Source organism: Scyliorhinus canicula, chromosome 14 (genome assembly GCF_902713615.1).
Source record: "Scyliorhinus canicula chromosome 14, sScyCan1.1, whole genome shotgun sequence".
In the NCBI taxonomy this organism is placed as follows: Eukaryota; Metazoa; Chordata; class Chondrichthyes; order Carcharhiniformes; family Scyliorhinidae; genus Scyliorhinus; species Scyliorhinus canicula.
Genome location: NC_052159.1, coordinates 83,835,837 through 83,849,416, shown reverse-complemented (window position 1 = coordinate 83,849,416; position 13,580 = coordinate 83,835,837). Strand labels below are relative to the sequence as shown.

The window sequence follows — 13,580 nt, the reverse complement described above, 5'->3', positions numbered from 1 at the left end:
GAACGGGAATCTCGGGAGGACCTTCATCGTCACCGTCTGCACCCTCCCAGATAATGACAATGGAAGCACGTCCCATCTCCGAAAATCGTCCTTCATTTGGTCTACTAGTTGGGCCAGATTTAATTTATGCTGCCGGTCCCATTCCCACGCCACTTGAATGCCTAGGTACCTAAAGCTTCCCCCTACTAATCTAAATGACAGCTCTCCCAATTGCCTCTCGTGTCCCCTCGACTGGACCGCAAACATCTCGCTTCCCCATATTTAGCTTATACCCCGAAAACCGGCCAAATTCCCCTAGAGTTCTCATGATTTCTTCCATCCCCTCTAATGGGTCCGATACGTATAGAAGCAGGCCATCTGCATAGAGCGAGACTCTGTGCTCCACTACCAGCCCCTCCAGCCCCTTGAGGCTCTCGAGAGCAATTGTCAATGGCTCTATAGCTAGGTGGAAAAACAATGGGGAGGGGGCATCCCTGTCATGTCCCCCCAGTGCAGTCCAAAATAGTCTGATGATGTCCTATTTGTCCGTACACTTGCCACAGGAGCCTGATACAGCAACCTGACCCAGTCAATAAAGCCCGCCCAAATCCGAACCGTCCCAGTACCTCCCACAGATAATCCCATTCTACTCGATCAAAAGTCTTTTCTGCATCCATTGCGATCACCACCTCCACCTCCCTATCTTCCAGGGGCATCATGATCACATTTAATAGCCTCCTTACATTGGCCACCAACTGCCGACCCTTAACAAACCCCATCTGGTCCTCCCTAATAACGTCCGGAACATAATCATCAATCCTGAAGGACAAAATTTTGGCCAGCAGTTTGGCATCCACATTCAACCAGGATATCGGCCTGTAGGACTCGCACAGCTCCGGGTTCTTGTCCCGCTTCAGAATCAGCGAAATCGTGGCCTGTGACATCGTCGGGGGCAGCACCCCTCTTTCCCTTGCCTGATTGAACATCAACACCGGCCCCAATATTCCAGAGAACATTTCATAAACACTGGGTACCCGTCCGGCCCCGGGGCTTTACCCGCCTGCATGGCCTTCAGACCCTCCACTATCTCTTCAACCCGGTCGGGGCCCCCAGCCCTTCCACCAGCTCCCCGTCCACCTTTGGGAAATTCAGCCCCCCCTCAAGAAGTGCCTCATCCCCTCCGGCCCGTAGGGGGTTCCGACCTATACAGACTACTATAGAAATCCCTAAAGTTCTTATTTACCCCTGCTGAATCTCCAACCAGGTTCCCATCTCTGTCATTTACTTTTCCTATCTCCCTGGCTGCCGCCCTCTTTCTAAGCTGCTGTGCAAGCATTCTGCTGGCCTTCTCTCCATACTCGTAGATCGCCACCCTCTCCTTTCTCAGCTGCTCCACCGCCCTCCCTGTGGTTAACAAGCCGAACTATGCCTGTAGCCTCCGCCGTTCCCTTAAAAGCCCTTGCCTCTGGGGTCTCTGCATACCTCCTATTGATCAGTAGTATCTCCTTAACCAGTCGTTCCATCTCTGCCCAGTCTTCCTTCTCCCTGTGGGCCAGTATTGAGATCAGCTCCCCTCTAACCACCGCCTTCAGTACTTCCCAGACCATCGCTGTTGAAATTTCTCCTGTGTCGTTGACCTGCAGGTAGTTCTGAATACATTTCCTCAGCCGCTCGCACACCTCTTCGTCAGCCAAAAGTCCCACATCTAACCTCCGGTGTGGGCACTATTTACTGTCTTTACTAACCTGCAGGTCAACCCAGTGCGGAGCATAGCCTGAGATTGTGATTGCCGAGTACCCCGTGTCCACCACCCCTGCCAGTAAGGCCCTGCTCAAAATGAAGAAATCTATCCGGGAGTACACTTTATGCACGTCTGAGTAGAAGGAGAACTCCTTCACCCTCGGCTGCTCAAATCTCCATGGATCCACCCCCTCATCTGCTCCATGAATCCTTTTAGTTCCTTTGCCATTGCTGGCACCCTGCCCATTTTCGAGCTTGACCGGATCAAGCCAGGGTCAATAACTGTGTTGAAGTCCCCACCCATGACCAACCTGTGTGAGTCCAGGTCCTGTATCTTTCCCAGCATCCTCTTTATAAACTCCACATCATCTCAATTTGGTGCATGGCACATACACATTTACTCCTACCATCTGCACCCCCTCCAGTTTCCCACTGGCCATAATGTACCGAACCCCCACATTCGAAACTATTCTACCCGTCTCAAACACCACCCGCTTATTGATCAGGATCGCGACCCCTCTAGTCTTTGAATCCAGTCCCGAGTGAAAGACCTGACTGACCCAGCCATTCCTCAATCTAATCTGGTCAGTTACTCTAAGGTGCAACGTTACCACGTCCGCCTTCAGTCTTCTAAGATGCGCGAACACGTGCCCTCTTGACCGGTCCATTTAACCCTCGAACATTCCAGGTGATTAGCCTAGTTGGGGGGCTCATTTACCCCCCCCCCCCCCCCCCCCCCCCCCCCCCCCCCCCCCTTCACCGATCAGCCATCTCCTTTTTTGGACCTGCCTCCAGCCCCAAGTTCCGTGCCTCCACTGGCCAGCCCCCAGGCAGCCTCTGCCCCCAACCTCCTCTCTGTCCGTTGGCCCAAGTCCCTCCCTTGTCAGCAGAACAAATGCACACCCCCCACTGCGCTTCCGTGAGCTAGCTCGCCCAGCTAGCTTGGTGGCCTCATCTCTGCTGCCGGATAGTCTCCCACCTGTTCCCTCCCACCCCCCGCTCATACAAACATACTCCAATGACAAACAATCCCCACACAATTGCCCGACAGAAAAAACACTAAAATCTAAGCAAACACACCTCCATCCCCCAACAGTGCAAATTAAAACCTTCCCCCAACAGTGCAAATGAAAACCTTAACTCACTCAGCTCTGCCACTGGTCCAAAATCAATACAGAAGGCATTACAAACAGCTTCCACAAAACGAAAAACGAGAAACTTTTGTTTAAAGAACAGAGAAACGAAAAGAAAAAAAAAACATGAATGTTGCAGCAAAGTTCAAAAGTTCTCAGTCCACCACCAGTCCTTTCCTTAGTCCAGCGTGTCCTCGGGCGACTCAAAATAAAAGTGCTGTTCCTCGTATGTGAGCCAGAGGTGGGCTGGATGCAACAGTCCGAATTTCACCTTTTTCTCAAAAAGGATCGATCTAATCTAGTTGAAGCCTGCCCTTCTCCTGGCCACCTCCACACTCAGGCCTTGGTAGACCCACAGGATACTATTGTCCCACTTACAGCTCCGTGTCTGCTTGGCCCACTGTAGAATGTGCTCCTTATCCAAGCACCTGTGGAATCCCACCACCATTGCTCTTTTATCGGGTCCAAGCAGTCCCGTTTCTGCTTAGCAAAGCCTTCCTGAATAACTTGCATCAGCTGCTCTGTTGACCGCTGGGTTGACAAACCAGAGGTCTGGTCCTCCGCCATGCTGTCTCCCGCTGCAGCTTCAGCCCAAGCCTTCTCTGTCTTTCTGTTTCTGCCTTTACGAGCACTTCTAGTCCTACTTGCCATGCACCGATGTGGGAATTCAGTACACAATTGCCTCTGTCTTTGTTTTATAGTTCAAGTCTGGTAGAAAATCAGTGGAAAAGGTCCAAAAGTCCGACCCAAGTGGGAGCCACGAAATGTGGGACTTACTCCCTCATAGCCGCCCATGGAAGCCATTTTCATACTAACTAACTAAACAGCATTAATCGGAACCAAGAAGAATAGTTAAGTAGACAGCCTTAATTGTGAGGCAATTGAAGTATGTATACTCTATTAATAGATATGTTGGGCTGGAAATATAATTTGGAGCACAATGTTTGACTTTTGTGATTATATGTATGTTAACACTTGATCATTAGTGCTGTGAAAGAAAAGATTAATGCGTGCTCCTCATGGCACAGAATAAAGAGATAACATGAATGTTAACCATGACTAGCAGGACTAAATAGGCCCTTGTCTCAGGGACCAAAACTCTGGATGACAGACAGCTATGTTGACCAATTATTGGTCGAGACCCAGGCCTGCCTCAAGATAAGAGATATAGTGAAAAGCATTGTCTTAAAACTAAGGCATATGTGAAATTAACCGGAACCCAGTAAGCTAATTCCTGTTTTATTATTGACTTTATAGACCATTTGGCTATTTTTTGCAACAATTGTCTACACTGGACTTGCAATATTTTAAGGTTTAACGGTCCCGAGAATCAATTTTGGGGAGTTCGGATGGACAGGGTCAGAGAGAAGAGAGTGATGTTTCTTGTAAGGACCCTTCCTGTTGATTCCCTTTTTCTCCTTCCTTTATTTTTGCTGTTATTATTTTGATCCACGGATACCTAATGGACTTAAGTCGAGCAGGGGAAGAAAGATTTTCGGCACCCCAGAGATCAATGGGATTCTATTGAATTGGTTGGTTGGTGGCCAATGAATTGGCCAAAAGGCCACATTTTGCCTGAGAACAGGCGGTGATTGTGTCCTGTCTCCGAGTGGGCTGATTTTTAGAGAGCCAGGGGAAGTTCAGTTGGAGTCCTGGATACTCGGAAAAGAAACTGCTCTCCCTCTTGTTTACTCCAGAAAAGGTGCATAGCTGTACAGAGACCTGAATGAATCTCCAGTGAAAACCTCGAACTGAAAGCTTAATTTGAAGGGATGTGCTATAAGACAACCATCTGAAAAAAATACTTTTATCCGTTTTACTTGTTATTTTACCCTCCTCCCCTGTGTGTGTGTGCACATGCGTGCAGTTATCGGGCAGCCAAGTTCCAATGATGCTGTTTTTTCTTTTCAAAAATCAGTTATTAATTTTGATTGTGTTGCGACGCAGGGTCAAGTTGGGCTGTAACATTATGGAGAGGTGCAGAGAGCTGTTTTCAATATTTTCGGAGTTGTTACTTTGATCTGGTCTGAGAGGGTGGTGTGATGTCTGTTCAATTGTTCACTTAACTTGTTCACTTTCTCCACTTAACAGAAATTAAGAGTAATTAGCATTGATATTTTGCTTTTTATCTGACTCGTTGCCTTTCTATTGCTTAATAAATTGTCAATACATTTAAAGTGCTTTTCTTGCCATATTATTAAGTTACTAGAACCTGATGTGAGTTGCGATAGGAGAGGTTATTGCAACATTAGATAAACCCATAAATCTGACTTTGTAAAATTAACCTCATAACCAGGGAATGTGCTAATTCAGTCCACAAGAGGGCCATACAGGAGTCTGGTAACAGCAGGGAAGAAGGTGTTTTTGAATCTATCGGTGCGTGTTATAAGAATTTTGTATCTTTTGCCCAATAGAAGAGGTTGGAAGAGAGAATAACCCGGGTGGGAGGGGTCTTTGATTATGCGGCCCGCTTTCCCAAGGCAGCAGGAGGTGTAGACAGAGTCAATGGATGGGAGACAGGATTTGTGTGATGGCCTGGGCTGTGTTCACAACTCTGTAGTTTCTTACAGTCTAGGGCTGAGCAGTTGCTATACCAGGCTGTGATGCAACCAGATAGGATGCTTTCGATGGTGCATCTGTAAAAATTGGTAAGAGTCAATGCGGACATGCCAAATTTCCTTAGTTTCCTGAGGAAGTATAGGCGCTGCTGTGCATTCTTGGTCGTAGTGTCGATGTAGGTGGGCAAGGACAGTTTGTTGGTGATGTGTACACCTAGGAATTTGAACCTGTCAACCAACCTCTGCACCATTGATGCAGACAGGGGTGTGTATGACACTTTGCTTCCTGGAGTTGACGGCCAGCTCCTTAGTTTTGTTGACATTGAGAGATTGTTATTGTTGCACCATGCCAGCAGGTTCTCTATCTCCCTCCTAGTTATTGGGAGCTTTTCCATCAAAGGATGCAGATGACAGTCTCTGCCCACAAAAGAATTGGCCGAAGGCAACTCTACAAAGTCCATATAGATTTTAGTGACAAACTCCAAGGTGTAATTCAGTGGGCCATACACATTCATCATCGTGACAGATTTCCTATGTACAAACCCCTTAATAATCACCTATTTACTCCCTATTGTTGCTCGTTTTCTATCCCAACAGCGTCGCCAATACTGTTGCTCATATTAATGATAATGTTGGTGAACCTCAAGCCCTCCCTTATAGCGATCAAATGACCACACAACCAGTTAGTTAGTTCAAAAGATGGTTTATTTACATACAGAAGAGTTACCTCCACATGCAAACACAATATCTACTACGAGTTAAACTACACCTATCAGCTACAATAACCTATACTTAACTTCAGGGTGACTAGCACTGTGCAAATGGATAAGGCCTTTATCTGGATTTCACTTGGCTGGTTCGAAGAAAGTGGCTCTGTCTCTGCTGGGCTCATCCATCAGGTAGCGATCGTTGGTCTTGAACTTGGCTGGCTGTTCTTGCTACAGTTGGGCTGGCACAGGCCGGATCCAAAAGAGACAGAACACATGGCTGTGGCTGTGCTCCCTTTTATCCCTCTGGGATTTTGCGCTCTTTGGGGTGGTCTTTAACCTTGGAGCCAATAGTTCAACAGGGCTCTGATCACACTCTTCGATTTCGATTTCGGCCAATTTCTTTAGCGGTCATTGACCTTGGCAGTTGGGCTCTTTGAATAAAGGGAGTGGCGCCGATCAGTCTGTGGCTGTACCGGTTTCTTGATTGCCGTTCTATTGTCCTGGGAAAATGGGCCATTGAAATGCAAATGAGCAAGGGTTTCAATCAGGATTGGTTACCTGTGTTTCAGATACACATAAGCTCTGTATCTGTCCGAGCCCTGGGTTGGCCGTAATTCCCATGGTCCTTTGTAGGTGGCCATCTTAGATGGCTGCATTATATCCTTTGCACAATTTTCCCCCTTAAAGGAAACATTTTTGTTGACCAAAATTGCTACCCCCCTGCTGCTCATGGAAAGCGAGGCAAAAAAGACTTGGCCCACCCATTCCCGCTTTAACATTTAACTGCTCTTCGTCACCCAAAAAAGCCTACTGTAACAAGGCTCTCTCCGCCTACTAATTCTGAAGAAAAAAATATTTGGCATCCTTGTTGTGTCCGACTTGGTGTCGGGACGAAGCAGTTGAATCTTGCAAGAGGCCTCTCGCGAGATTTGCGATGCTCAAAGCCTCACAGGATTTAACAAAACCTTGCGTGATGTTGCAGTCTGGATCTCTTCCTCACTGGGCGAGACCCAAATCTGCATAGATAAATGAGCCATTAGGCCCCTAACGGCCGCACATGGGCGACCTTGCCAGGGTGCTGCTTAGTACTGGTTTCCACAAACCAGTCATAATGGCACCTGGCAGGGAACCCCAGGTGGTCGGGTGTTTTGCAGCGTGGCACTGTGGCACTCCCTTTGGCACAAAGACACCTTGGAACTGCCAGACTAACACCCAGGCAATGCCACTTTCCAGGTAGTTACTGCCAGGTTGGCAGTGCCAGGGTGTCTGGGTGGCAGGTTGGTGCTGCCAGGGGGCTTTACAAGGCTGGGGGGAGTGAGGGGCCGTAAGGGGGTGTTCCCAAAGGCCTCCCCAAGGTGTAGGGGGGGGGGGAAGAAAGATTGGTGCAGCCAGTGGAGAGAAGCTCTCTGAGCCCCCCAAAAATGGCAGTGTCATTGAATAGCGGGCTGTTTCTTGGCATTGCAGGCTCTGAGAAACTCCCCATTAAATGCACCCAGAACCGGACATAGAGTTTTTTCTGTTGAATCGCGCCCAGGATCTTTTTCCCTTTGATAGGATGATGATGAAATGCCTGCACATTCCAGGAACATAGTTTAAAATTAGTCATTGCCATTGCACAGATCAAATTACACCAAAGGCAGTTGAATATCCCCAAAGCGTCTTGTCTCGGACAAAAGTCTAGCAATAAAGGATTTGGTCAACAACATACAACCCCCAACACTTCAACAATACAAAAGAATCATGACCACACAAGTTCCAAGGGGACATTCAGCAACGTAGGTGAGGGCCCATAAGGCTAATCCTCCGGCCGTACTATCATTATCATCGGATGACGAGCTCTTAAACAGGGAGGAGAAGAAAAAGCCAACAAGAGAATGAGAGCCAAATGCCCCTCCCACATTTTGAACTCGCCCATGAAGATCCAGGCTTCCACCCACCTCCTGACAATGATGCCACTCGATTCTGTAATGATTAAAGAGAGGTTACCATCAGTATTACCAGTCAGTATTACCATCATAAAAATATGGACAAGAAGTAAAAAAAAGACAACTGGTAATTAACATGAGCCACAGCTACCATGAATGAAAGTCCCTGAGGATTCTTGGGAACAAATGTTAACACCTCTGAATAAACAGCACATATGATGATATAAAATCAGACAAAGAAGCAATATGACGGGGAAAGTTCAAATTTCAATGAGCTGCAGACTCAATCCAAGTCATTGGCTTCTATGCACTTAACTAATGGAAACCAAGGCACTAGTCGTATTATCAAGATTTAAAGGAGTCTTCAAGTATCACCCTTGGGGTCGCAGGATGAAACAGGGCATAATTCATTCCAGTTGCCTTGAGCTGTTTTGAACATCATCAAAGCCTCAACGCTTCAGGTGTGTCAATGCTGACAAGTCCTGGAAAAAGGAGATTTTTGTCCCTTCATGCAGCCAGGTCCCACCCCATCGCACCACCTCCCAAAAACCTCTGGTGATTTTGAAAGTTCTGAATCAAATGATTGTGGACCTGGGATATTGTTTGTCCCAAGGCCTCAAAGACAATTTGGTGCCCCCTTTCTAACTTGAAAATCCAGCTGAAGGAAACGTGGTAGCCAGCTCGAGTTTTACCCTCCACTCCTTATGGCAAGCAGGCTGACGACCTGGACATTTCTCTCTCCAGCCTTGGTTCTCCAAATCTTCCAGGATTTTTGACATGCCATCGAGCTGGTTTTCCAAGGATTGAATGAGAACTTTCGCTGAGGAAGCAACATTTTCAATGTTCAGGATTCTTACATCAAGCTTTTCATTCGTATTCTGCAGCTTGGTCTAATAAGAACTCAATTTTGCATCAACAAGCCGAGTCTTCCAACTATTATTCTGATAATGTTCTTGGGCGTCATTTTCAGAAGCTTCAAAAGCGTTGGGTCGTGAAACCGCTCGAGGATCCAGTCGCCATATTGAAAAGGCGGCTCCTCGCCATTGGATCTGACTGCTCCCTTTTTATCACCAGATTTTTTTGAATTCCTGAGCATTTTCTCTCCAAAATCTTCTAGGGACATTAATTCTCAGCAAGCATATGCCATGCAAACAGGATGAAAGAAGAATAATCAAGAGAGTGATGCCAGAGTCTAGAGAGAAACTGCTATTCCTACTCCCGCATTATATGGTCCCACCCCATCCACTTCTAAGAATTGAACTGATACAATTTGGCCCTCTGGATATTTGCAAATAGTTTATCTGTAAGCACACTGAATTTCTGCTGCTGTCAGCACCATTTGATACCTTGCGTGTTTTTGTTGTGTCACTTATGACTCGTTTAACACTCTTAAATTTGTTACAATTATGTTCCAGCAAAGAGAAAACCCTTTCAACAAATCATATTTGGAAGATATTCCCAATGCAGGAGAAAGACCACTGCTATCTGCTGGAACAGAGTCAACGTCTCCGACTCCTGTGGCAGGTAATTACCAATAAATATTTATGCTGTTGAGTACGTATTCTCTTTCAAATTGCAATGTGTTATCTTTGGATAGACCTTGGGTAGGTATTTTGCAATTTGGTAGCAGTATTTTCTCTGAATTAGATGCTTGACATCCATATTTAATGATGTGAGCTGGGCGACAAACCTTGGCAGATATTCTATAAATGGCAGTCGTAGAGCCATTAATATCAGGGTCTTTTAAATATAGTAACATTACTTGGAGTGAATATGATTCCCTTTTACATTTTGCATTTTAAGTAAGAAACCACCCATCTCTTTTGTTTGGTTTTCAAATTTCCCTCAAATGTTTCTTCATAGAATCATAGGAAATAGGAGCAGGAATCGGCCAATTCAATAAGATCAGGCCTGATCTGATTGTCGTCTTAACGCTTTCATGCCTGCGCCATGATTCCCTTTTGTTTAAATATCTGTCCAACACAATCTTGAATGTATTCAACAATCCAGCCTCCACTGCGCTCTGGGGTGGAGAATGGTAAAGACTTGTGACTCTGAGAGAAGAAATTCCTCCTCATCTCCATCTTAAATGGGATAACTCTTATTTTAAAATGGTGCTCCCTAGTTCTAGATTTCCCCCATGAGGGGAAACATCCTCTCAGAATCTACCTTGTCAGGCCCCCTCAGAATCATTAGTGGGATTCTCCGTTTTGCCGGTGCCCAGGGGTTTCCCGATGGCGTGGGGCTGCCCCACAATGGGACACCCCATTGACCGGCCAGCGTAACGGAGAATCCCGCCCGCGGGTCGGGGCAGAAAAGTGGCCTGGCGGGGCGGAGAATCACGCCCTATATGTTTCAATAAGATAACCCATCATTCTTCTAAACTCAAATGGGTATAGGTCCAACCTCCTCCAGCTTTCCTCATCAGATGTCCATGCATCCTCTGAATCAATCTAGTGAATCGTCTCTAAAGTCCATCCAATGTAAGTTTATCCTTCCTTAAGTAAAAGCTGCAAACAGCACTGTGGGTGTGGTCTTACTAGTTGCAGCAAGAATCCTACTTTAATAGGGGAGAAGGTGTGTATGCTACAGGACTGATAATCCAGAGGCCCAGGCTAATATTCTGGTAGCTGATAAAATTTAAATCCAAATAATAACCTGGAATTGAAAAGTTAGTGACCAAAGCAGTAACGATTGTCAATTGCACCCATCTGTCCTTTTAATGAAGGAAATCTGCCCTCCTTTCATGGTCCAACCTATGTGTGATCCCTGACCCACAGCAATGTGGTTGACTTTTAAGTGCCCCCTGAAAGCGATGGACCACAAATTCTGGCTTTGCCAGCAACACCCATATCCAATGAAAGGATAAATTAAAACAAATTCCATTGCCCTTGCAAGAAGGACCGTTATATTGAATGTTCAATGGGCTAACTAAAAGATGACCAGTTTTTCAAAATGTAATTCCCAATCTTACTTTTATTTCAAAGTGATCCAATAAATTCTCCTACAATAGGGGGTTACTGCCTACCACATGACATGGAAAGTTTTAGCCCTATTTAAACACAATCTTTTAACTATTCTGATCGAAGGGTTTGCTTAAGTGAGTTCTATTTTCCTTCCGCACTTTCAAACAATAACTTGCAATAGATGTAGGATTTGGATTTGCATTTGGATTTCCAAAGAAAATGTGACATGGTTCACTCACCAAGAAGAATGGAAAATGAGAATAATATATATATTTTTTTCTTCTTTTTTTTTTATAAATTTAGAATATCCAATTCATTTTTTCCAATTAATGGGCAATTTAACGTGGCCAATCCACTTAACCTGCACATCTTTGGGTTGTGGGGGTGAAACCCACGCAAACACGGGGAGAATGTGCAAACTCCTCACAGACAGTGACCCAGGGCCGGGATTTGAACCCGGGTGCTCAGCGCCGTAGGCAGAAATGCTAACCACTGTGCCACCGTGCCGCCCGAAAATGAGACTAATATTTAAATAGAGAGATTGCATAATGCTGTGATACAGGGGGATCTGGGTGCCCAAGTACATGAATCACAAAAATTAGCATGCAGGTATGCCAAGTAATCAGGATGCATTTTACATTTGGTTTTATTGCAAGACGGTGGAGCAGAAAAATAAGGAACTCTTGCTACAATAGCAGAGCAGTCGAGCATTTTTGAGACTTCATTTGGAATACTGTATACTTGTTTTGGACTTGCTTAAGGAGATATATTTGCATTGGAAGCAGTTCAGAGAAGGATCAGCAGGATGATTCCTGGGATAAAGAGGTTGTCTTGTGAGGAAAGCTAGAGCAGGTTGGGTCCATACTCATTGGAATTTGGAGTGAGGTAATCTTATTGAAAAATATTCTGAGGGGACACAGGAGAGATGCTTAAAAACTGTTTCCCCTTGTGGTAGAATCTAGAATTAGCGGGCACAGTTTCAAAAAAGAGGTCTCTCATACAAGTTAGGATAGGAAGGAATTTATTTTTTCAGAGGGTATTTAATCTTTGGCATTCTCTTCCATAGACAGCCGTGAAGGCTGTGTCATTGAATGTATTCAAGGCTAAGTTCGACTGATTTTAGGTGACAAAGGAGTGGGGTTATGAGTGCTGGCATGAAAGTGAAGTTAAGGCTACAATCAGGTTGGTTTTTGGTGGCACGGTAGCACAGTGGTTATCACTGTTGCTTCACAGCTCCACGGACCCGGGTTTGTTTCCCGTCTTGGGTCACTGTCTGCGCGGAGTCTGCACATTCTCCCCGTGTCTGTGTGGGTTTCCTCTGGGTGCTCCGGTTTCTTCCCACAAGTCCCGAAAGACTTGCTTCTTGGTGATTTGGACATTCTGAATTCTCCCTCCGTGTGCCTGAACAGGCGCATGTGGTGACTAGGGGCTTTTCACAGTAACTTCATTGCTGTGTTAATATATGTCTACTTGTGACACTAATAAAGATTATTATTGAATGGCAGTTCAGGCTTGAAGGGCTGACTGGCTTATTCCTGCTCCTATTGCTTATGATTCTTGTGATCCTACCTTGAGGGCAAAAGGTTAATGAAAACTATTCCCTCAATTCAGCGACCATATTCATTGGGATGAAGCTTTATGGGGAGGTGCTTTATATGTAACAAAAAGTGGAGTGGATTAGTTTCAAAACTTGGAATAATTTTTGTGCATAAAGTTTCTGAGCAATGAAAGTTTAAAAAAATATTTTTGATATGTTTTGCACTTACCAGGATGTAGAATATTCCTATTGAGGAATGGAATGCTTTTAAATATTTTAAATAATAATAATAATAATCGCTAATTGTCCAATTTGGGGGCTGGTTTAGCACAGTGGGCTAATAGCTGGCTTGTAAAGCAGACCAAGGCCAGCAGCGCAGGTTCAATTCCGGTACCAGCCTCCCTGAACAGGCGCCCTAATGTGGCAACTAGGGGCTTTTTACAGAACTTCATTTGAAGCCAACTTGTGACAATAAGTATTTTCATTTCCATATCCCAATATTTTAAACTTTAAACAAGATACATGCATAAAAATGAATCCAAGTTTTTTTAAAAAATGCCCACTCTTCTTTTCAAAGAATGTCACATAATTGTCCATATTAAATGCATCGAAGCCTGGTCTAGCAGAATTCGATGCAGAGTAAGCTCCCTCTTAAATAATGAATGATATCTTCTCCCAAGTGAACTCAAATGGACATCCCTTAACAATCATCATAAAAACACACTCCTTCTCAGCAGTAACGATTGCTGAATGAATCAACCAAAAAACAGATTCTTATCCACAAGTAATATTTGATTTTATATAGGCCCAAAGATTTTTGGGCTGTAATTCCTGACAGTTCCATCAGGATCATTCCTGCTGATGCCTTTTAGCATTAGCCCTGGTGGAGAATCCAGATTATCTGAGGGCATCCTGTGCCTGTGCAAGTGTGGGTGCATTTTGAGCACCTGCTTTTTCCATGTTCCTGTTTATGATAAAGCTAATGAAGAATTATTAAACTGAGAGAAGAACATAACTAAAGTAAAATTGACC

General features: G+C 45.1%; 1 protein-coding gene across 9 annotated transcripts in view; it reads left to right on the top strand.

Annotated features, from left to right (window-relative positions):
- sytl2a (synaptotagmin-like 2a) overlaps positions 1-13,580 on the top strand; it is a 162,634-nt gene that overhangs the window by 84,020 nt on the left and 65,034 nt on the right. For all 9 annotated transcript variants that reach the window (XM_038818132.1, XM_038818131.1, XM_038818130.1 and 6 more), the window contains one exon: positions 9,461-9,569. In XM_038818132.1, coding sequence (XP_038674060.1) covers positions 9,461-9,569 — 109 coding nt within the window. The remainder of the gene's footprint in view (positions 1-9,460; positions 9,570-13,580) is intronic.